The sequence below is a fragment of the Muscardinus avellanarius genome (genome assembly GCF_963383645.1).
Source record: "Muscardinus avellanarius genome assembly, chromosome: 12".
Taxonomy (NCBI): domain Eukaryota; kingdom Metazoa; phylum Chordata; class Mammalia; order Rodentia; family Gliridae; genus Muscardinus; species Muscardinus avellanarius.
The window spans coordinates 102385375-102409510 of NC_137798.1; the positions used below are offsets into that span (position 1 = coordinate 102385375).

At 62.2% G+C, this 24136-nt stretch overlaps 1 protein-coding gene across 1 annotated transcript in view; it reads right to left on the minus strand.

The window, feature by feature from the left end:
• Positions 1 to 1560: 1560 nt before the first annotated feature.
• The window catches only part of CCDC85C (coiled-coil domain containing 85C), a gene marked incomplete at both ends in the record, with an annotated part of 69136 nt that continues 46560 nt past the window's right edge, over positions 1561 to 24136 (minus strand). The window contains 5 exons of the mRNA XM_080708040.1: positions 1561 to 1650; positions 2016 to 2114; positions 2667 to 2762; positions 6694 to 6801; positions 16800 to 16873. Of these exons, the coding sequence (XP_080564166.1) occupies positions 1561 to 1650; positions 2016 to 2114; positions 2667 to 2762; positions 6694 to 6801; positions 16800 to 16873 (467 nt within the window). The remainder of the gene's footprint in view (positions 1651 to 2015; positions 2115 to 2666; positions 2763 to 6693; positions 6802 to 16799; positions 16874 to 24136) is intronic.

Genomic DNA, 24136 nt, shown 5'->3' on the forward strand with positions numbered 1-24136 from the left:
TCCCGGGCCTGCTGACACCCAGCGGGCAATCCCCTGCCCCAGGGGCTGCTGTGCATTTCCTAGACCCAGAAGGGGCAGGGCTGGGCCGGCAAAGGGGGTGTGAGACCCCTGGGGACGGGAAGTCACGCCTGACCACACGACAGCTCCTTCCACAGCTTCCTGGTGATACCCAGAACAGGAGCTGTGTGCCCCCCCCATCTCACCTGCTTGGCACTCCCTGGGCACACTGAGGCCTTGGGCCTTTCCCCTGAGAGTGTAGGACCCGAGAGTGCAGATAGACAGTGGTCCCTGCTGTGGGGAGGCGCAGGAAGCCATCTGCCCTCCTGTCCTGGTCTCCGTCCTTTACCTGGCCTGAAGAGACCTGCCTGTCGCGAAGCCAGCCTCTGGGCTCACTGTGCAAAGCTCTAAGTACCTTTGCGAGAGTGACGGCGGCTGGAGATGGAAGGGACGGAAGCGGGTGGGCCGGGAAGGGCCTGTCCCGCGGGGGCCCCATTCTCCTTCCACGCACACGAGCAGCCTCGCGCACTTTATGATACGTGGCCGTTGACATGAAGGTCCAGGGTGCTGTAAGGAAAGCCGGGTGCTGCCTGTTTACAGCCAAGGACCCTGAGGCTCCAGGAGACGACAAAGCCCAGCAGGGCCTTGGTTCCAGCTGGCCCGCAAGGCGGCCTCGTTAGCAGGTCCCTACATTGGCTCTGAGCCGTGAGGAAAGAGGCCATCTACAGCTGAGTGGCCTCAGACAGTGACCAGGACTAAAAGGGACCTCGAGACCCCATTTCTCCACCAGGGGCCCAGAGAGGCTGAGTGACTGGAACATCACACAGCAAATTAAAGCCAGAACCAGGTCAGGCTCCTCCCTTCCCAAGGAGGCGCGCTCATCACAGGCAGCTCTGTCCACAGTGATGGCCACAGCTTCCCAGAGACCCGGCCCGGGCCAGCCCAACTCTACCCATCCAGAGAGAGACTTGCAGCTCAGCCCAGAAACCCCGCGGGAGGTACAGGGTAGGAGGGGCCGGAAAAGACAGGGCTGGACCTGGCGTGGGGCAGGAGACCGTACAGAGAATATGCGTGTTTGGGGTGTCAGGGGACGGGGGTGAATTCTAAACTAGCAGCAGCTGGCCTGGGGTGGCTGGGCACCGACCCCACACAGCGGGGACCCTGCGCCCCCAGGGCTGAAGGCCAGGGAGGGTCTGGGGCCTCAGGCCCTCCGAGCTCAGGGCGAGGCTCCTTGCCAGCCGGGGTCCTGGGCACAACAGGGCAAGAAGGGGCGCCTCCTGTGTCAGGATCCAGGCGCCGGTGGCCTCTGTCCAGCGCAGGGGGCACCAGGGCCGGAGCCTCGATGAGATGCCGTGGCCACTCCCCGGCTCTGCTGCGGGGAGCAGGCGTGGCTGGCGTCTCCCCAGGGTGCTGGTGTACGGCGGGAGTGTCACAGCAGAGCGGGGCAGCCCGTGTCCTATGTACAACTCGCCACTGACGGAGACAGTGGCTTGGCCAGAGGGCCTGCCCACGTCTCGGGCGCGGGCCCCAGGCAGGGCCCATCCGTGTCCATGGAGACTGGCCCTACAAAGGCCCCTTGAACTGGTTCCCGGACAGGTGCTGTCGAATGGAGGGTTTGGAGCTGGCGGCGTCTCCCAGCTTCCTCCAGACCACCTGTGGGAAGGGGCGTCGTGTGAGGGGAGGCCCGCCCGCCCATGCCAGCCCGAGCGCGCCCACAGCCCCATTTACCCTGAGACCCGAGCAGGCCTGTGTGGAGCGCGGGCACAGCCTCCCGGAGCCCGGGGGGCCATGGAGCCAGGAGGGAGGCATCAGGGTCAGCCGCAGGCCCCATGAAACCCCTGCCAGCATCGGCGGGGACTGAGGCTGAGGCTCCCAGGCGGCTCAGCTCGCCAGGCTCGCACCTGCCAGTCCCTGCAGCCCTGAGCACCAAAGCCAAGGCCAGCAGCCACCAGGGGGCGCGCGCAAGCTGGGAGACCCAAGGCCAGGACGGGGCACCCGGGGCTGACCCCATCTCTCACGTTGCACATCTCACGGACGATGGCCTTCTCCTTCTCACTCAGGTCCTCCTCGCAGCTGTCCTGAAGCTGCCGGTCCAGGTTCTCGTGCACCTCCAGAACCTGAAGGGATCAAGTCCCCTGGTGAGGGGCTTCCCTGGCCACAAACCAAAGTGGCTGCCCCTGAACCGCTGAGCCCCGGGGAGTGGGTGCGGAGGAAAATGGAGAGGCAGGTTGTCCCCCGACCCTACACACTGCTGGCACCCCAGGTCATCCCACTTGCACACGCGAAGGAAGGAGAGGGCCACGGGAGGGCATGGTGCTCCAGGTGCCGGGGACCCTGGAGCCCTTGGCCCTGCCCGAGCCTGACCCAGGAGACCCCGGCTTCAGCTCCACCCCATGCCGCCCAAACCTCTGGCCTTAGGGGAATGCCTGTCCTAACCTGCCCCGGGCCTCAGTTTCCCCAGCTGTAGCAGATCAGCCGGTGACACTCATGACCACTCCCAGGGCTCCAGGCAATCATGCCCCGCCCCCAGCCACCCACACAGAGGTGAGACCCCCCCAGGCCTGCAGCCCGGTGCCCTGGCTCAGAGACAGCACACGTGGCATCCCGGGTGCCTAGGTCCCACAGCGTGCCTGCAGCCGGGGCTCCAGGGCACCAGGCACGGCCTTTACCTTCATGGCGTGAACGACGGCCTCGGGTTTCTGTCCTGCAGAGCTGTAGCCAGTGGAGGGGGGCGAAGGCAGTTCAGGCCCGGGGCAGGCGGAGCCCTGTGGAGGGACCAAAGTCTCAGCTCCCCTGGTGGGCTCTCCTGTGCCCACCACAGGTCTAGCCAGCAACTCAGAAGGCCAGAGCCCAGGCGGGAGGAGGTAAACTGGCCCCTCCTGGAGGAGAGAGACGAACACGCAGGACCCTGAGGCAAGGACAGAGGAGGCTGGGCAGCCAGGAAGCAGGGGAGACGCTCGGCCACACTAGGGCAGAGGGTGCTGAAGCCTGCTCCCTCAGCAGCCCCCCAGGAAACGGGCCAGCCCCAGGTGCCCGGCTCCCACGTGGCGGGGAGGGTGGACCCAGCCCTACCCAGGCTCCCCTCCCTCTAGGCGGCTCTGGGACAGGTACCCGCAGCCTGCTGCAGCGGGGGTCCCTGGGCCAGAGAGACAGCAGGAGCCACCCAGTGGGCAGCAGCAGCAGCCATCTCAGTGGGCAGGTGGGCTGAGGGCTCCTCCCAGAGCCCAGCAGAGTCTGTGCACCACGGCCCGCCCTGACGGCCATGCCCTGCCCCTGGGAGGGTCCCCAGCCTCCCGGTGCCCACCCTGCCCGGACCTGCTCTGGTCCCTACCCAGCGGCCATCAGCTGCAGACGCTGGCCCCGGGCTAAAGTGGCATGGCCGTGGCTGCCAGGCCTGGTCAAGGTTCCTTTGGCTGTGACTAGAGACAGGGCCCCGCCCACTCAGCCTCAGTTTCCCCTCCTGGATCACAAAAAGGTCCTTTGTCCCAGGAAGTGAGCAGGCTGCTAGGGAATGCCCGAGGGCTGTTTCTCTGGCTCCAGCCCAGGATGCTCAGTCTCTGGTGCCCTGCCCAGGCCCTTTGTGTGGGTAAAGCAAGCAGGGACCAGACCGGGAAGGGAGGTCATTTCTGGGGTGGCAGCAGGAGGCAGGCAGGGACTGCAGCAGAAGGCTGCAGTGACCAGCAGGGGGCGCCATCCCCACACCTACAGAGCCCTGGCACCTTTCCCTGGAGAGCCCGTGCCCCTGCCCGTGGGTGGTCCACCCCTGCCAGCTAGCCCCGGTACAACTGGCCTATGTCCCCAGTGCACTAACGCCTGAATGGCCTGGTCCATGGGCACCCCAACTCCAGGGGCTGGTGCCGGAGCAACAGCAGGAGGGAGGCGGGCAGTGGGCCTGTGTCATCCAGCCTGTCCCAGCCCACCTCCGGGGGCAGAAGCTGCCAGTGAGGGTGTGACCTGACCTGGGATCCTGCACATGTCACTAGTCACTCCACAAACAATGTGTAATGGGTGATGACTATGTCGAGGTTAGCGTCGGGACTCCTGCCCCCTGGGGCCACGCACTCCACTCCGCGAGCACCCACAGTGGCTGAGTGGCCCCACAAAGGGCTCGCAGCAGCCCTCTGGCAGGGGCTGTGCTCCTATGTGCCCACCTTACAGATGAGGAGAGGGAGAGGAGAGGGAGGCCCAGTGAGGCCCAACAGCCTGTAAACAAGGAACTGGGCCTGGGACTCAGGGCAGGGACACCAGACCACTGCCAAAAGGTGGGGGACACACCCCAGAGAGCTGCAAGCGCATGTCCCCCAAACACTTGTCCACGAACATCCATGCCCACTGGTCACAACAGTCTAAAACAGAAAACACCAGGCACGGTGGCCCACGCCTGTAATCCCAGTATGGGAAGATAGCAGTCTGGAGGCCAGCCTCAGCAACTTAGTGAGACCCTGTCTCGAAAAAATTATAAATAAAGGGCTGTAGTATAGCTCAGAGGCAGAATGCCCCTGGGTTCAACCCCCAATACAAAAAAAAAAAAAAAAACACTCAAATGTCATCAGCAAATACACACTCTGCCCGTCCACATGATGGAACATTTTTCAGCCATAAAAAGCAAGGGCGGCTGATACAGGCTCCATGGAGATGGCGCTTGGAAACGTCACTCCGGCCGGGCGTGGGGGCGCACGCTTGGAATGGCAGCAGTTGGGAGGCTGAGACAGGAGGAGTGCAGGTTCACGTCCGGCGTTAGCAAACTGGGCTCACAGCAACCTCATGAGACCCATTTCCAAATAAAAAATAAAATAGGTCTGGGGGTGTCGCCCAGAGGTAGAAGGCCCCTGGGTTCCATCCCCATCCCACAAAAGAAAAAAAATAAGAAAGAAAACATCACATCGCACCGACAGGCCAGACACAAATGGCCACGTGTTATCTGGTTCCACTTGCAGAACATGAGTAGGATGGGCAAATCCCAGGAGACGGTGACTGGGTGCAGGGCCAGAGGGGGAGGGCCGTGACTGAGTGGTACGGGGATTCTTGCTGGGGTGATAAAAATGTTAGTTTGCGATGCTTGCGCAACTCTTGAGTTTACTGAAAACCACTGAACGGTACACTCAAAAACAAAGTCGGTTAACCAAAAGAAATGGCCCAGTGGGCGCAGCTTCCAGAGGGCCCATCAGAGCCTGACCCGCCCGTCAGAGCCTGGCAAATCAACCCACTCCACCCCGAGCTCAACCAACGGCCAGCCAGGGGCAGCAGGAAAGGGCCGCACCCGCAGTCGCCCGCTGCCCCTCAACGTGCTCGTGGTGGGACCACTGCCCTTGCTGAGACAGGTGTGGGCACCAGCATCCAGGCAGGTCCCCTGCAAGGCGCAGAGCCCTGGGGGCATGCTCCCATGGGGCCACCCCAGCCCCACACCCTCCGCCCCTCGGCCACTGCCTCCCCACAGAGCAGGGACCCTCGGCAGACACTCCCTGGCCACACGAGCTGCCCCACCCTCCTCTCCGGGGGAGGTGGCAGCCAGCCCCCATGAGGGGAGGCACACAAGGCCTCCCCAGAAAGCCGTCCAGAAGGCTCCCTCCACCCAGACTGCGAGGCCAGCAGGGCACAGCCCGCACCACGCGCCGGTCCGGATCACTGGAGGGCTTCAGTGCACAGGTCAGTGTGCCAGCCTTATTACCCTTGTGGACCAGAAGGAAGGAAAGGAGGGGGGCGGGGGCAGAGGGACCTGAGGACCCAGGAACCAACCCCTTGTGGCACCGCCACACCCTGAGCGCCTCAGCAGGCGGAGCCATGGGGCTCCTGAATAAACATGAGGATCCTCCGCCCTGGGCAGGTCCACGCTGCATTCCTGAAAAGCAGTGGGGGTGGCAGGTGACCAGGTGTGAGCCCTCTTCTGTCCACAGCAAGGGGCCTGCGGTGGAGGGTGCGGCAGACCCAGGCCACATACTAGAACGGCCCACACACACATGTGCTGTGTGTGCAACATGCCAGAGTCCCCTCAAGGCTGCCCGTGTAAGGCCCCCATAGGGTGGGCGCTCTTACCATCCCCGGGGGAGAGACGAGGACGCAAGCTGGCCTGAGGTCACTCCCCAAGGAGGATGGCCACGCCTCCCCATCTCTGCAGTCACACAGGGATGGAGGCGCTCTACCCGCAGGGAGCAGCCTCCGCCAGGGACCTAACCCCCCGTGGTCACCGCTCCCCCAGGACAGGGCAGCGTCCAGGCAAGAGCCAGAGGACAACTGTGGAGGCCTCTGGTGACCACCGGAGTCCAGAACCCCCACGCTGAGCTCTCCAGCACCTCAAAGCCCGGGGAGCTAGCACACCCCAAGTTCCAGGGCCAGCAGGGTCTGCAAAGCGACCCAGGCTGAGGCCCAAAGAGAGGAGAGCCCAGGTGCCAGCCCACGAGGTCTCCAGTGATGCCACCCACTTAAGGGGCCATGGGGGCTCCAGTGGATGGGGGCCAGGGCCCCTTCTGGAAAAGTGGGGGAACAGGAAAGGCCACCACTGGCTGTGAACCAAGCCCTGGCCACTGCTGATCCAGACAGAGGGGGCGGAAGGCGAGCGCCTGGCCTTGGTGTGGCCATGTGGGGAGCAGCCGCATGCCCTGGGCAGGCCACCAGCCCGGCTGTCTCCTCTGAGCTCAGAGCCACAATTCTGGAGGCCCCAGATTGGGAGCACACGGGTACTGTGGGGAGGACACTCACGTTCTGCAGGGAGTCCTGGTAGGAGGGCGGCAGGGACAAGAGCTGGGACTCCGAGTGGTATGGGGAGAAGCCTTTCCGCAGCATCCGAAGGTCCCCGGAGCCCGCCTGCTGTGGGAGGGAGGGCGGAGGTTAGGCAGAGGCAGTACTCAGGGACCGAGGCCAGCTGCTTCCCACTGCAGTGTCTGCTCCAGCACCTCCTGAAGCGCCACTGCGGCTCCCCAGAGGCCACCCTCTTGGTCTGTCCTTGGGGCCGTCACCAGTGCTCCTGGTTTGTCTTCCCTCGCAGGTGTCAGGGCACCACCAGCTAGGGCTTTGTTTCAATCCCAGTGGAGAGGCCTTGTCAACATTTGATGGAGAATGGACAGGTGGGTGGGTGGGTGGGTGGGTGGGTGGGTGGGTGGGTGGATGGATGGATGGATGGATGGATGGATGGATGGATGGATGGGGAGGTGAGGGGATGGGTGGATGGATGGATGGGTGGGTGGGTCGGTGGGTAGATGGATGGATGGACAGATAGGTGGGGAGGTGGGTGGATGTGTAGATGGGTGGATGGGTTGGGTGAGCCATGTTTGAGTACCCCAAACATGCTGTGGAGGGAGGAGGCCCGGACAAGGCTGGGGCTGGTGGGGTGAGCTAGCACCCTGTCTGGGGTCTCTCGCTGGTCCCTCTGCTCCAGCATTCTGCACCAGGGTCCCTACAGGCCTGGGGGATGTGCTCTCCAGCCTGCAGGCCAGGTCAGCTGCAGAATGAGCCTCCCAACATTACCCCACCCTCAGACAGGGAGCTCCCCAAAGCAGGACCTGGTGTTGCCTGTGTGCATCCACAGCCGCCCAGTGGATGGGAGTAGGAAGGGAGACTTGAGGGGGGGGGGGAGAAGGGAGGGAAGGGACAGAAAAAGAAAGGAGAGAGAGAAGCAAAGGAGGTGGGCCCGGTGCGCACACTTGGCCCTAGGTTCCCCACAGTCAAAGTGAACCCCTCAGAAGCCAGGGCTTGGGCTTGGACCAGGCCCGGGCAGTGGACGCTGTCCCCCATGCCACTCCTGGGGAGGGGCAGGTTCAGCCCGCACTGACCTCCCTCCCAACCGGCGCTGCAACAGACAGCCTCTCCTTTGGAGTCACTGAGACTGCAGCTTTCTGGCCTAAATACTCTTTCCTACTTCAAAGGAGCTGAAAAAGGGGCCTGGGGCAGATAAAATGCAGAAGAGCGGCCATAAATCAGCAGGCTGTTGAGTACTCCCAAACACGCAGAGGAGGGAGGGGCGGCAGGGCCGGGCTGGGGGGCCAGCTCGCACCCTGTCTGGGGTCTCTCCTCCTGCCCTCCTGCTCCTCAGCCCCAGCCCAGCCAGGAAGGAACTTCTGCGCACCCCCATGGGGGCAGAGCCCCTAAGGCATGTGGATTCCAGGAGGGGAGGTCAGACCTCCCACCACGCCCTGCCCACCTCCCCACCCCCACCTCTGGGCCTTGGAAGGTCCAGCAAGTGGTGAGAGTGGAGTGAAGGCCCAGGGACAAAGGCACCCAGGAGCCTGCTGAAGCGAAGGTGGGACCAGCAGAAGCGGCCCACCAGGCACCCTCACCCGCCAACCAGGAGCCAGGGGCAGCCAGGGGTCAGGCCAGCGGGAGGGTCTGGGTGTGGCCAAGGTCCCAGAGATACTGAGATAGAAGTAGGGATTTGCCCTCCTGAGGTGGTGCCTAAAGAGTGGTGAGCCTCAGAGGGCCCCAGGGAGCATGGTCTGTGAAGGAGTCCCCGGGGTCCTTGGGCATTATCCCAACCATCAAACTGGGCCACCTGATCACCCAGAGGCATCAAAGGCTGCCATGTTAATACTCTGTGAGCCAGACAAGGGTGAGGTGGAAGGGAGACCTGTGCACATGTGGTACCCCAGAGGGAAAGGCACACCCGCCTGAGCCCAGCACATACCCGGCCATCGGGCCCCCTGAGGGCCTTCCCCCAGCTGCACTCAGAGGCAAAACTCCCAGCCCGGTCACTTTCCTGGCCAGGGCTCTGCTAGAGCTTCAAGTCTCTGGGGAAAGCGCCCTGCGTGTCTGCACTGGAACACCCCGCGGGCTGGGACAGGACCTGGCCGAGATGCAGGGCACCCTGTCCACCCCACACATGTGCGATGTCGGCCACCTGGCTACCAACTCCAAAGGCCCAGCTCTCTGGCGCCAGCCCAGGGACCAGGCCAGCCGGGCCTGCTGGTCTCCCCATGCGCTGTGGGCTGTGTTAGGGCTCAGTCCCCCTTTTCCACAGCATCTCTGGCCCTCGACTATACAGGCTCCGGACAGTCTGCGCGGCTGAGGATGCTGGCTGTGCTGCGGGGCTCCTCCCCACCCCGATAATTTCCCTGGCAGGAGAGGTGTGTGCATTGGGGTGTTTGTAATCAGCGCATGCAGCCCCCGCCCCTGCCTAGGCTAAGCGCCTATAAAGGTTTGTGTCCATGGAACTTTATTAGCAAACCCCAGAGCAAGGCGGAGAACCACGCAGTCTCTCATTAAGGGGCAACATGGCTAATGACGCATCAAATGAGTAGCCATTACTGCGCTTCCATCCAAATTAGAAATCCTGCCACTAGCCGCGCGGTCCCCTGGCAGAACCAGGGCCGGGTTCCCATCGCGGAGTGGAAGCGGGGTGCCGGGGGGGGGGGGCACCTCCGTGGAAGAGCAGTGTGCCCCGAGGTCCTCACATGGGCCCCCCACCCAGCAGGGGGTCTCACGCAGGCAGCTGTGTGCCTGCAAAGGGCTGAACGGGGCCCCCAAATTCTCACAGCCCCCCGCCCTGCAAACACTTGCAGGAGCCTTCCACCCACACCAGGCACACCAGCCACCCAGCCCTCGTGGCCCGCTTTAAGGGCTTCTGTAGACAGCATGAGAGCTCGGGGCCCGGAGGGGAGAGACCCAGGAGACCCCAGGCCCCTACTGCACCGAGGACCCAGGCGCATGAACAGCTCCGGCCTCTGCCGTGGCCTTCGGTGCCACTGGCACAGAACCTGGGGCCCTCTGGCCATTCTCAGACCTCTCTGGGCCCTGGCAACACTGCCAGAGGCTCCTCTGCAGCAGGAGCAGCCATTCAGCACCTTCCCGCCAACAGGGAAGCAGTGCCTAGGGGGGTCCTACGGGGTGACTCTGGATAAACCCCAGCAAGCAGTCAAAGGGAGTGCCAAGCAGAACGGGGAGGGGACACGTCCTGGGGTCCCTTGGGCGGGGGGCAGCGGTGAGCAGGGCCCCCTTCCCAGGCCTGTGCAAGGGGAGCTCCTTTGTACCCCAGTACCGTGGCAGGAGGATACTGTGGGGCAGGCGGCCTCAGGCCTGGGAGGAGGGGCAAAGACAAGGCCACTGGAGGCCCAAGGGCTGGCAGGGCAGTGGTTGGGTTTTGCCATCTCCCAGGGGCTCGTGGAGCTGAGTGGGCCTAGCCCCTCTCCAGCTGCAGGCCCTGCCTGTGACCCCAATTTACACGCACACAGAGGCCCAGGAACTCCCTGCGGGAGCCAGAGAGCAGCTCATGGCGCCTCCTGTGTGGTCATTCATGCTGGAGGTCCTGGGCCATTCCCAGTGGGAGCCACGCTGCAGAGTGGGCACAGCAACCAGCCCAGCCGACCTGCCAAGCAGGAGGGAAAGGGTGGGTGGAGGGCAGGCAGCTGGGAATCAGCACAGCTCAGAGAGGACAGACCCCCAAGGAGACTCCTCTGGGAGGACTCTAGAGAGGTCAGCTCCCGAGAGGGGACCACGTCCTGGGGAACTGGACACAGCAGACACGGCACACAGCACTCAGGGTATCCCCCACCCCATCAACACCACTGCAAACCCCTCTCCCCTGCAGCTCTACCTGGAACCAGCTTCTTGGGCGGCCGTAGGGGCGGGGCGGCTAGAAAGGAAGAGAACGGCGTCACCTGGTACCTGGCAAACACGCACCGTGACCCTTTCCCTACATGCCTGTTGGCCCAAAGCCATGGGGCCTCGGCTGGGCAGAGTGGGTTTCCCACACTGAGGGTCAAGGGGAAGGGGGTGCCCCAGGGCACTCACAGTAGCTCTGGGTTTTAAGAGACCCCAGATTCAGCAAGGATACGCTGAGTACTGGCTCCCTGCCCAGCACTGAGGTCAGCCACCCCTCGTGATCAACCCCAAAGCACAATTATCCCTAAACCCTTCTAGGGAAAGCAACCCTCCTGAGAGGCCCAGGGTGGGACACTGGCCTAGAGGCACCCCAAAATCCCAGCCAGCTCAGAGAGGTCACCGGGGGGACACGGCCCCTCCTGTCCCCTGCTCTGTCCTCAGGATACTGGCGACCAACCCGCAAGGTGCCTCCTAAGAGGTACCTGGTGATACGCACCACATGTGCTCTCTGTGTTTCCTTAGACCTTAGGAGAGCTCATTTGTAGGCCATCAGGAGCACAGGGCGGGGCGGGCCCAGGGACTTCTTCTCATTACGCTGCTAGGCGGCAGGCATTAAATGTGTGGCTAGCCCTTCCGCACAGCTGGCGCTGCGTCCCTTATTCCCCACGCAATCTCACACCCCCAATCCCGCTTTCAAAGTTGCTGTATGGACCACACAGGACCACGTGGCCTGTGGCAGATGAGGTCACACAGGGCCCAGGTCCTGCTCACCACAGGGCCCTCCTGGGTCCCCCTGCAGGCCCGTTACTTCTAGCAAGGTGAGCAAGGGACAGGCTGGGGGGAGGGTGCCAGGGTGCAGGTTTGCAAACCCCAATCCCATATGTGACATATTCTGACAGATGTGACTGCCTATGTCAGAGCAATTCACCAACTTCCTGGGCCTCCTCCTGCACATAAACTAGGGCCGGCAGGGGCCAGCAGGGGCCGGCAAGGTCGCCGGATGGTTCTACACACAGGCGAGACCACAAAGGCCCCAAGTCCTGGGACTTTGCCAGCTGACCTCTAGCATTCTGAATGAGGCACACAGCAGGTGCCATTAGTGGCCATCTTACAGAGAGGTTGAGGCAGCTGCCCAAGCCCACCCAGCTGAAAGGTGGCACTCGTAAGAAGTGCCCCAGGCCCTGCGCCTCCGGAGCCCTGGCCCTGGCCGACTCCTGCCTGGTGTCTGGCTCTGAGAGTGCCCGGTACCCGGGTGGAGAGGGAATCCCCGGCCGCTCAGCCGGCCCACGTTGCTAGACCGACCATCTGCTCAGAGGCGGGGAAGGGGCGTTCCTGAGAAGAGGGAGCCGCCAGATAGACTCTAAGGCTTCTGTTAAGAAAGCATCCAGAGTCCCCCAGAGTCCAAGACAACGCTGCCCTGGACAGAGTGTATGGGCGAGGCGGCCCGCCCCAGGTAGCAGATGGCAGAACAGGGCCCCCTAAGCTGGCTAGCAGGCAGAGTGCCACAGAGGACAGACAACTGCCACGCAGGCCAGCGTCACAGACTGGGATGCCCCACCCCCTCAGGGACACTGGACACTAAGCGCGGCGTCAGCAATGGGTTCACCCGGTGGCAGCGCATCCCTGCCCTCCAGCCTGCTCAAAACTCAGACCAAGGACGAGGCGGGGCTTCCTTCAGGGATGAGCGGGGCAGAGGGGCACAGCTGCCAGCCCTCGCGACATGCTACGCTTGCCTGGCACGGTGGCTCACACCTGTAATCCAGCCACTCAGGAGAGCGAGGGAGGGGGGTGGCAGGTTCAAGGCCAGCCTGGACAACTTGGAGAGAAAATAAAAGATAAAAAGGCTGGGCTGTCGCTCTGTGGTAGAGCCCTATTGGGTCCAATGCCCAGCGCAGTAAAAACCAACCAACCAAAAGAATCCCAGGCACTTGGGACCAGGAAAGGGCAGGAGCGCTTCAGAGGGGCGTGTCACGGGTTGCACTGGGCATCGTCTCCACCAGTGTCAGAGGAAGGAAACTGAGGCACCAGGAGACAGAGGGTTTGGCCTAAGGCACAGGCAGGCGAGGGCTGGAGCGGGGGCTTTTAAGCTCAGGTTTGTCGCACGCACAACCCGCTTCTTACACCCGCGGCCAACATCATCACTGCTGCAGGTTCAAGGGTGCCCCTGAGTTCTGTACGCGGAAGCCCTCATCCCAGGACCCCAGACGTCACCGACTCAAAGACAGGTCTTTCCAGAGATAATCGGGTTAAGAGTGCCTGGGAGGCTGAGACTGGAGGAGCACAGGTTCAAGGCCAGCGTGCAGTATAAAAACCCTGTTTCCAAATTAGAATTAGAAAGAGCTGGGGGTGTCGCTCAGCGGCAAAATGCCCCCAGGTTCATTCCCCAGCACCACAAGTAAAGGCATGAGTCCTTAGGGTGAGCCCTAATCCAACGTGACGGGTGTCCTCATGCAAAACAGAAAGTAGGCCAAAGACAACAAGAAGACGATGTGGAGACCGGGGAGAAGAGACGCGGAGGGGACGGGCCCCAGCGGCCTCTGGGCCTTGGACTCCCAGCCTCAGAGACGGTGAACGAGTGGAACTGGGTTGCAGCGGCCGGAGCAAAACAAATATGGCGCCCAGGCCAGGAAGCTCCCCACCATCCGGGCCTCAGTTTCCTCACCTGCGCCTGGTGGAACTCCAGGGTCACCTTCGGCAGCCTTGAGGTCCCTGGCAGGGTGCGGAGAAGTGGGCACAGGGGCGTGGAGCACAGATGGGCAGGCTGGGGGCCTGCCGCCCTCTCCCCAGCCCCCAGCCCACCGCGCCAGAGCACACCGAGGGTCGGCCTCTCGCTCTGGTGCCAAGCTGGCTTCTTGGTGCAAAACGCAGGCTCCATTTATCAGCCCCGCGGGGGGTTCACCGGAGGCCTGGGCGTCAATTATGGCCGCCCCCACCCGAGGCTGGAATCCACAGGAAAAATAATAACGTGCGCGGAGTCGCGAGATGAATCATCACAGAGGAAGCAGCTGTGTTTAAATTTTGAAGCCGACATGAGAAAGAAAGTAGGAACCGCAATACGGTCACTTAGCCTGTGAACACTTTGGCACATTTTTAATTAAAGCTATTTTGGAGTTAGAGATAGGTGGGGAGGGCTCGGGGGTCCGGGGAGGCTCCCTGGCCTCCACCCAAACCCCACGGCCACGTCAAGTCGCTGCGCATCAAGGAACAGCATTCCTCGCTCCTTCCTGCTTCTCGCCACAGGGCAGGTTCTCGGCTCTGCGCAGAGCTGGGGCTTTCCGTGCGAGCTGATTTCACTGACGAGAGATGAATGCCAGAATCAAACGCTCACACGCCAGAGCCCGCGGCTGTGGACGCGGCCCGCGCGGCGCCACGATCCCTTTGTCCAAGGTGCCAAGCATGCTCATCTCGCCAGCACGTGGTTACCTCCAAAGACGGTGCCCTCGCTACCTGACCAAGCGCTCGCCCTCGGTTAAGACCTGCCTCGTCCTGAGTGGAAACCAGCTTCCCCAGAGGCCTGGGGACTAAGAAGGTCACCGCGAGGGCTCCCCAAGGAGCTCCGCCAGTTCAGGCGAGCCCAGTGTTGGGGCCACCAATGTGGCTGCCGCACCTCCACAGCCCTGTGCTGGAGCAGCTGGCAGCCCAGCGGGGTGGGGGGCCAGGGTACTCAGGGAGGCTCTCCACACTGGGCACAGGCAGCCAGGATGCCCAGGCGGGAGAGCTCGGAGCCAGCAGGAAGCCACCTGGGTGGCCAGGGTCGAGAGGCCACCGGGGTTGGGGATACAGGCAAATGTGGGAGCCAGCGAAGGAGCTAAGTCACCCCACTTCCCTGTTCCCCCGGAACGAGGCCACTCTCACAGTGGACAGACCCCTGCCACATGGCTTTCCCCACCCCGCCGTCCTCTGGCGCCTCTCTAGGCACAGGGCCTGTGTCTGCAACAAGGACTGCGAGCTCCGAGGGCGGCCTCGCGGTCACCCCTGCACCCCCAGGCCGTGCGCAGTCGGGGTTCGGTCACTCAGAGCCAGTGCCCATTTCACAGGCTGGCAGGATGGGGAGAGGGGCTTTGGGCAGCCTGGGCGAGAGAGGCTGAAGGGCCTCGACAGGCTGGTGCCATTCAAGCCACCCAGGAACCCAAGGGCAGAAGGGAGGTAGCGATCGCCTCTGAACACAGGGCAGACCAGGGCCCTTCTCTGTCTCTGCCTCTCAGAGCAGCAGGCTCCTCCCCGCTGCAGCGCCCACACGCCCTCCAGGCCGAGCTCCCCATGCAGGAGAGCCTCGCCCATGAGCTGGGACAGCCCTCTGCTCTGCGGCCACCACGGCTCCTGGCACCTCTGCAGGCTCCTCAGGGTCCCCTTCACAGCAGCACGGGGACAGGGCGGAAAGGCATGCCACGCTGAGGCCCCAGTGCTGGGCACTGCCCCGACACCCACTGGCCAGGAGGCCCTGGGCAAAACTCCTGCCCTCAGCAGAGTCCACTAGGCTTGGGACCATGGGCCTTCCTCTGCTCTGCACACACACACACATGCGCGCGCGCGCGCACACACACACACACACAAACACACACACACACACACACACACACACACACACACACATACACGCATGCGCACACGCACATGCTCATCCAGAGCGGTTGGGCCTCAGCTCCACAAGGCTTCCCGTGGGCAGACACAGAGTGAAGCTGTACTACAGAAATCAAACGTGAGCACTGCACTGGGTGAGCCTGGCCTGGGCCTGGGCTGGCAGTGAGCCGGGAGAGGCAGATTTCTGTCCTTGAACCTGGGCGGGTGGGTGTGGGGCAAGCGGACACCCCAGCTGGCAGGGAAGGCCTCCTTGTGATGCAGGGGGATCTCAGAAGGGAAGAAGGGCAGCTGCCACGTAGGTTCCGTGTGCCAGGCTTTAACGTCTACAGTCGAGTCTACCATGCGGAACTGGGGTACGGGTTCCCAGTGGGACACACTGGCCAAGGGCAGCAGGGGCCAAAGGAGTTGAGAGACGCCTCCATCCCTGCCCGCCTCTAACTGGACCGTAGCGTGTACGTCCCATAGCAACAGTGCAGCGTGCGACGCGGCCTCCCTCTTCCTGGGCTCCCTCTCCTTGGGCTCTCAGCCTGCCCCTCCGCTGGAACGAAGTACAGGCAGATCCAGGCAGACTCACGGGCCCCGGTGTTCCAAGCAGTGGCCTGCCCGCAGAGCCACATTGCCATCCCCGGGGGAGCAGCTCCTTCCCTACTCACTGAACAGGGACCTCCTCCTAAGCATAGGTCCCCAGCCCTGATGTGCCCTCCTGCCCGCTGCACACTGGCATTACTTGGGCCCACAGCCCCTCCAGCCCATCACACACACCTTCCCCACAGCCCTGGTCCACGTCAGCTCCCGGGCAACGGCTCCCACCAGGTAAGGCCCAGCCCCTCCCTAGCCCGAGGAACAGCACATCTGTGGCCAAAGCCTTCCCCCTATGAGGAATTATAAAAACCAGATTTGCTATTCTGGGCCCGCTGTGCACTTGAGGGTGTGCGTGGTGACAGGGACGTGCAGAGAGTGAGGAAGAAAACCTTGCCAGGCTGTGGGAACTGCAGCCCCGCGGGGGTGGGCTGTAAGGATGACAAAGGAGACTGGGAGCCACGCAGCCACCGGTGGGCAGAGGCTGCCCGGGCCAGCCAGCCCAGCTGGTCGCCTGGCAACGGGGCCAGGCATCTGAGCTATCACGGGGGTTGGTTCCCAGAGAAACACTTTGGGCATCCGGGGCTGGCCACGCATAGATCAGCAGGTCCAGCAGGACGGGGAGGGGGTGGCTAAGATGAAGCCAGATGTGGAGACAAGAGGGATAGAGACTGGAGGGACCAGCCAAGCCAGGCAGGCTCCTGGGATCCCAACTGGAGCTGAGCTGAGCAACCATCCCCAACCCCCACACCTGCCCACACCAAGTCTAACCTGCCAGTCCCCGGCCACCCTGCCTGCACAGGGTCTCAGCCTCTGCTACTGTGGGCATGGGGCAGCAGGGGGAGAAGGGTGGACCCTAACCCAGGTGGGAACTGGCATGAAGTCATGGCAAAGTAGGAGGGGGCTCCCCAGAGTCTGCCTGTGCCTGCCGCCTGCATCCACCTGTCCACCAGAGGGGCAAAGTGGCCTGTTTCTTTACCCACTGTGCTCCTGAGGATGGGGTCCCTGGCCCTGGCTCTCTGGGGGTAGCTGGGGCGGCAGTGGGGAAAGGTAGAGATTATGGAGACCCAAGAGAAGGCACCCAGGGAAATCGGGACGCTGTGCAGGCGGCCTACCTGTGAGAGGAGCTTCTCACCCTCCAGCAGCTTCACCTTGGTCTCCAGCTGCCTGATGTATGTGGACGAGGGATCTGTGAGGAGAGAGGAAGCAGAAGGCGTGTCAGCCAGCGGCAGACCGTCCCATGAGCAGAGCCCAGCCCGCATGATACCCACTATGGTCAGCCAGCAGCAGACCCGTCCCACGGGCAGAGCCCAGCCTGCTCGATACCCCTATGGTCAGCCAGCAGCCGACCCGTCCCATGGGCAGAGCCCAGCCTGCTCGATACCCCCTATGGTCAGCCAGCAGCAGACCCGTCCCATGGGCAGAGCCCAGCCCGCATGATACCCCCTATGGTCAGCCAGCAGCAGACCCGTACCACGGGCAGAGCCCAGCCTGCTCGATACCCCTATGGTCAGCCAGCAGCAGACCCGTCCCATGGGCAGAGCCCAGCCCTATGGTCAGCCAGCGACAGATCGTCCCATGGGCAGAGCCCAGCCCTATGGTCAGCCAGCAGCAGACCCGTCCCACGGGCAGAGCCCAGCCCTATGGTCAGCCAGCAGCAGACCCGTCCCACGGGCAGATCCCAGCCCTATGGTCAGCCAGCAGCAGACCTGTCCCACGGGCAGAGCCCAGCCCACGCCATGCCCCCTGTTGGGTCCAGGATGGCGGTTTACTCCATGCCTGTCCTTGGCAATTCCTTCTGCCATCAAAGTGCTGCAGAGCCAAAACAGCACGCCCACGAACACCACAGCCGGGCCAGCCCGCCCCAGAGCTGGAGTCCAGACCTCCCCGCTCTGCCACGCAGTGGGGAAACTGAGGCTCCTGAGCATGCCACGCTAGCACCTAGGGTCACAGGTGAGCTGATGGTGACCCAGGAACTCCCTGCAGGGTGTGTATGGTGCACACCCACTGCACGAGCAGCCACCTCCCCCACGACTTCTACGGCTGAGCCTACTGAGCGGACGGCCTGGGGCACCCCACAGGGGTAGGGACAGCCTGGGGCACCCCACAGGGCCGCCTGCCGAAGGACACACTACTGCACCCTCACAGACCACAGGGCCCAGATACCAGCCGGGACCCCGCCCACCTCCACAGCTGGTCTGTCATGCCCACCCAGCATGCTGCAGGGTCTCCCAGGCCCACGCGGCCAGCCCTTGGGCTCAGCGGGCAGGAACATCAGACCCTTTGACAGAGGCCATCTGATCAGTCCTGCCCTGGGGAACTCAGGTTGAGGGACAGACGCCTGGGACTTCCACCACCCCTGGGGTGCTGCTGTGGGAAGTGAAAAGCCTCTGTGTGCCCCCGCGTGACCCAGACATGCCCTGTCCCTCAGGGTCCCCATGTACAAGGACACACTGCCCTGCCCGCGGAGCCTGCAGGCTGTCTGTCAAACGGCAGACACAGGCCCGCCGATGTGGGACTCCTGGGCACCTTCGCGTGCTGGGCCCGTTTCTGCACCCTCGACCTGTGTGCTGTGGATCAATGTTCCCCCAGGGCATCTGAAGGATGTTGGGGGGTCCTGCCCACCCAGCCTGGGTCTGGAGAGCCTAGCAGAGCATCGGGTCCAGCCCGGGGCAGCAGCACGGATGCCGGGAACAAGGCCTAGCCCACTGGTGTGGGGGCTTTAACGAGCCAGACCCTCCCTCCTCCTCCATTCCAAACAGTCACCTCTCAGGAATGCGGGGCCTTTGAGAGCAGAGGGGAGGGCGGCTTCCCAGGGACGACACTGGTACCCGGCACGGGGCTGCCCAAGCAAGAGGGGGAGCCCTGTAGCAGGCTTCATTCTCGCCACAACACAGCCCAAGAGGCCCAAGAGGCCAAGTGGCATGGCCCTGGCGCACCTCCAGGAAGGGCTGCACTGACCTCTCCACCCAGGCCCCGCAGGCACGGCCCCACTGGGGGGGAGCAGCTGCGAGGCTCACTTGCTGGGCCTTCCGTGCTGATGAGCAGTTCCCACACCTGCCCACACCAGGCCAACCAGAAAAGGCTCAGGGTGCGCTGCGCCCTCTGAGTGTCGGGGGGAAAGGGGTGCCGCCCAGGCTCCCCAACCTTCATTTCTTGCATCGTGGGGCAGGAGGTTCCTCGAACACCAGCTGGGAAGCAGTGGACAGGTCCACTCCAAAGACTCCGCAAGTTGGGACAGGAAGACCCTAGCACTCGTGGGGGAGGGAGGCCCGCTGCTCCAGGCACAACAGCTGGTACCCCGGCAGCCGGCACCTGGGGGGCCTCACAGGGACAGGCACCGCTGTCCTCATGGGGAGGCCACTAGTGTACCCCTTGCTGGGGACAGTCCTCCCAGCCCGTGGCTCACCACCCAGGCCTGCTCTGCAGGTCAGTTCTGGGGCACCCCAAGCCTCACAAAGGAGACACTGTTTCTGGGCACCCTGTCTCCTAGACTCTCTGCTGTAGCAAGACCCGTGGGAGCGGCCACAAGACCCCTGCGCACTACAGCGTGGTGGGGCAGGACCCCACTGAGGGAGCGCTCCCGGGCACCACTCGAGCCGGCAGAGATGCAGACGCTTGCGTGTGACCAATGGCCTGAGACATGGCACTAACCAGTGCTTCGCAACCACAGAACCCTCCAAAGGTGGGCCCCCTCTCCCTCTGGTTTCCTGTGGGGTGAGCAAGCAGCTCCCAGTACTTCCCTTCTTGAGGGTGAGACCATGGCTGGAGTCACGGACCAGGACCTGGGTCTTGGGGTGTGCTGTCCAGCACCTTCGCTGGACACCCCTGCCCCTGCGTGAGCCAACCAGGCTCTGAAACCCACCTCCTAGGACAAAAAGAGGGACACAGGCTGTTCAAAGTCACCCAGCAATGCCCTGCTCGCCCACGGCCAGCACCAAGCCTCGGGGCCCATGGGCACTGCGCAGCAGGCCAGCTGTCTCCCCCCATCGGGGCCCCTGTGAACACAATCCAGGGGCCATGTCCACAACCCCAGAGCAAGGAGCTGCTCAGCCATCTGTCCAGGTCCACCCTAAGCCCCGGCCCAGAACCAGACACACAGCAGACCAAGGGGGTTCAGAAGAACAATACGACAGTTTTGAACATACTTTAGGCCATCTAGTAACCCCAGTGGAATCTATCCTAAAGAACTAATTCTAATTTTAAAGACTACTGACTGAATTCTAGCGGCCAAAACTGTTAATAACTACCCCATAATAGCCAAGAGCTCCCCCCCATCATTAAAGTGATGATTAGGAAGAGTTTCTCTCCTAAACAATGTGGGAAAACACTTAAAATGCCAGGGAAAGAAGTGGACACCAAAGTCTATGCAGAGTGACTGCTACATTTAAAAATATCTATGCACTGAGCGGGGCGCGGTGGCGCGCACTTGTCATCCCAGCATGCAGGAGGCTGAGACAGGAGGATCGCGGTTCACGGACAGCCTCAGCTACTTAGTGAGGCCCTCTGCAACTCAGTGAGACTGTTTCCAAATAAAATAATAATTTTTTAAAAGGGGGGGGGGCTGGGAGTATTGCTTGGAGGTAGAATACCCCTGGGTTCCATCCCCAATACTGCAAAATAAATAAGTAAATAGGACTGGGCATATAGCTCAGAGGTAGAATGCACCAGTATCACACACACAAATTATGCACTGAAGTAAACTTAGGAAGCACACTGAATATTGACGATGGTGTTGCTTAAGTGATTTTGCATATCTACATAATTTCTTGTCAATTTTCAAATAACCTACTCCTCAAGTAGGGAGAAATCTTTCCTTTATCAACTAGTAGTGTGGATTAAATTATTGTGAAAGCCGAGTGTGGTGGTACACACCTGTAATCCTAGTTAGTACTTGGGAAGCTGAGACGGGAAGACCGATAGGCTCAAGCCCAGCCTCAGCAGTTCAGTGAGACTCATCAGCCTGGCAAGATCCTGTTTCAAAACAAAAATGAATGAACCAAACAAAATGGCTGGAAGCCGGGCGCGGTGGGCACACTTGGAATCCCAGCATTTAGGAGGCTGAGACCGGAGGATCACGGTTCCCAGACAGCCTCAGCTACTAAGTGAAGCTCTCTGCAACTCAGTGAGCCCCTGTTTCAAAATAAAAAATAAAACATAGGGCCGGGAGTATCAACTCAGATGTAGAATGCCCCTAAGTTCCATCCCCAGTACAAAAAAAAAAAAGAAAGAAAAAAAAAGAAAAAATGGCTGGGGCTGTAGCTCAGAGGTAGAACGCTCCTGGGTTCAATCCCCAGTGTCTCGAATATTAATTAAATAATTAATTTAACAAGTTGCTGTGCCTTCCCATTTCGCGGCCCCACTGAGGCCTCTGAAGTTCTCTCTCCTCCACACCTGACCCGCCCCCCCCACTCAGCTCCCGGAGCCAGACACGCAACGCTGCTAAGAGCCAGGCGCTGGGCATCTGGTCCCCCTCGGGCCAGAGCGGAGAGAAAGAACAAGGTTAAGACAGGAGGCCTGGACGGCCCCGCTCCCCGGGAGGACTGCCCTTCCCCAGGGCCTGGACACTCATGACCTCAGCGGTGGGCGCCTCCCAGCCTCCTGGAGCGAAGCATGTGATTAAATTAATCCTGGGGCTTTGCCGGCATGACTGAAGCCACGAGGAGGAAAACACTATTTCTCACCCTGACTGCTCACAGGCAAAGGGTGGGGGGGGGACAACAGAAGGGACCCCAGGGTGTCCACCAGAGGGACAGCACTCAGACCCATCCCGGGAGGTTAGCAATCATTGTCTTCTGTCTGGCTGGCCTGCAGAAGCCAAAGGTGGCCTTGCTAGGGCCTGGGCTCAAAGACCATGGCTCAGGAGAGGCCCCTCCCAGCCTGGGGCTTCTGCACCTCCCCTCCTCCCACACTAACGCCTGACAGTGTGGGGCAGGCTCCACCCCTGCAGGCACCTGGTGTGTGGAAGATGTCAGCTAAAAGCCTGCAGGAGAAACACACTATTTTATTTTATTTTTCAGTACTGGGGGTGGAACCCAGGGGCATTCTACTTCTGAGCTATACTCCCAGACCTATTATTTTTATTTTTTATTTGGAAACAGGGTTTCCCTGAGTTGCAAAGGGCCTCACTAAGTAGCCGGGGCTGTCCGCGAACAGCGATCCTCATGCCTCAACCTCCCAAATGCTGGAATTAAAAGCATGTGCAACCATGTCTGGCTCAGAAACACACTCTTTGCACACACAAAAAGCAGGTGTGAAAAGCCAGCAGGGCGGACACAGCGAGCCGCCTCAGCCTCCACCTGGGCCTCCCGCGCCCTCCGCACAACACAAACGTTGACGGGCCCAGCAGCTGCCAGTTCACCCCTGTCGTGGGTCACCTCAGACGTCATCAAGTCCCACAAGAACAGGGCCAGAATGGGCAGGTGCCAGACTACATGCAGGGCTCCCGGGGCTCCACCTGCAGGGAGCCCCGAGCACCAGGGCACCAAGCCTGTCATTCCAGAGCGCCACGGTACCCACGCGGCTCCAGAACGTTGCCAAGCGCCTCACACACGAGGCAAGCTAGCATACCATTTACAGTCAGGGAACAGAGGCGGCCATCCCACCTCAGCTCAGTGCACCCGCCCCGGGCTCCACTGGGAGGCGGCCATCCCACCTCAGCTCAGTGTACCCGCCCCGGGCTCCACTGGGAGCAAAGGCCGTGCGCCCCATTCGGAGCAGCTGGCCTTGAAGGTCCCCAGCCGCCTGCCCTCTGACGAGGAACCCCCAGGGCCCCCAGCGGGGCCCAGGGCCATCTGCCTGTGCATGCCCACTGCACAGCCCAGATGGCTAATCCAGCAGAGCCTAGGGAGGGGCTGTCTTCTCCCAGACGTGGAGCATGCAGGCCACCTATTCCCCAGACCAGGACATTCCCAAAGGTCACCAAAGTGTCAAATTCCCACAGAGGACAGTCCCCAGGACTGGGACACGAAAGGAGTAGAAATTCTAAGGCAGGTCAGGATACCAAAGGGGTGGTGAGCCCCCATCCTGAGGGGGAGCGAGCAGCCCGAGTTACCTCCGCTCAGGCGCCAATCGCTGGGCGGGGGCCTGCGGGACACACAGGTCGCTCCTGAGGCTGAGGAGGGCAGAGGGCGCTGCTTGCCCCCTCGGTGCCAGCTGGGCTAACTCTGCCCCTTGTGATCCTCCCAGGCCCCGCCCCACAGGGAGCAAAACTTGTCTCCCAAGGATGCTCAGAGAAATGGCCTGCCCACGGCCGCAGGGCAGGCGCCTGTAGGACCAGGAGGGAGCCCAGCCCGAGGGAGGCAGCAGGGACAGCGGACAGGCTCAGCCCAGGCCGAGGGGCAGGCGGGCACGCTGCCCTGAAGGAGGCTGGCTGGAGGCGAGCACTGAAGAGTGAGCGGGTCTCTGATGGGCAGACCAGGGGCAGGGAGGCGAGAGCGGGTCCCCGTGGAGGCGGGACATGGCAGGTACGGGAGAGGCCGTGCGGTCTGGCACACATCGCAGCTGCATGTGACACGGACCTGATTTATGGGTGATGTAAGAGGGACACCTCAGGGAGCGTCAGGTCCCTGGGGTGGGGCAGGCCGGGCACCCTCACCTGAGCTGCCCAGTCCACCAGGGATGTGCAGGCGGCCCAGGCCGCCTCGCGGCCCTGCAGCCTCGGCAGTGACTTTCAGTGTCCTGGGAGAGTTTACGTCCACACATTCCCACACACACACAGTTTAATGAACACCTACTGTGTGCTAAGAGTAAAACCAGTCACCCCGCAATCTGCACACCAAGCCAATGAGGCGCATCTGTAACTGCGAGCCCCGTTTTATTAATGGGGCCCCCGGGATTCAGAGAGGTTAAGCAGCAAGCCCGAGGTCACCGCGTGGAAATGCTGCAGGGCCGGGATTTGAACTCAGATCTGTCCAGAGCCAAGGCTCTCTCCGCCCCGCCTTGCAGCCTCCCCACCAGCACTGGGGGTTCGGCATGGTGACCCTGGGCCTCTTGGTACCTCATCACTATGGTTGCCATGGTAGCCAAGGCTGCACATTCAGAGCTCGCACCAGTGATGGAGCCACTTCCACTAATTCTCCCAGGAAGAAACCAAGGCTCAGAGGGGCCCAGGAACTGCCCCGTCCCAGAGCTCACAAAAGCAGGAGGGAAAGTTGAAGCGTGTGCTTCCCCAAGCCCGGGACTCTTCTGGACCACCTACTGAGGCAGGGGAGGGGGCCCCAGGGGTCACCACCCACAGCAGAAATTCTCAAGGCCCACAGGGCCAGTCAGATGCTCAGGCCAGGGCCGGGCCTCCAGGGAGCGCTGTTCAGCACCACGCTCAGTTTGGCTCCATCTCTCCCAGGACCTCTGAAGACCCCACCCCAAGGATGCCAGGCGACACAGCCTCTGGGGCTGGCCAGGTCCGCAGGCCCTGCCGGCTGGCCCCAGCCTCCTCTCCATACACCTTTAT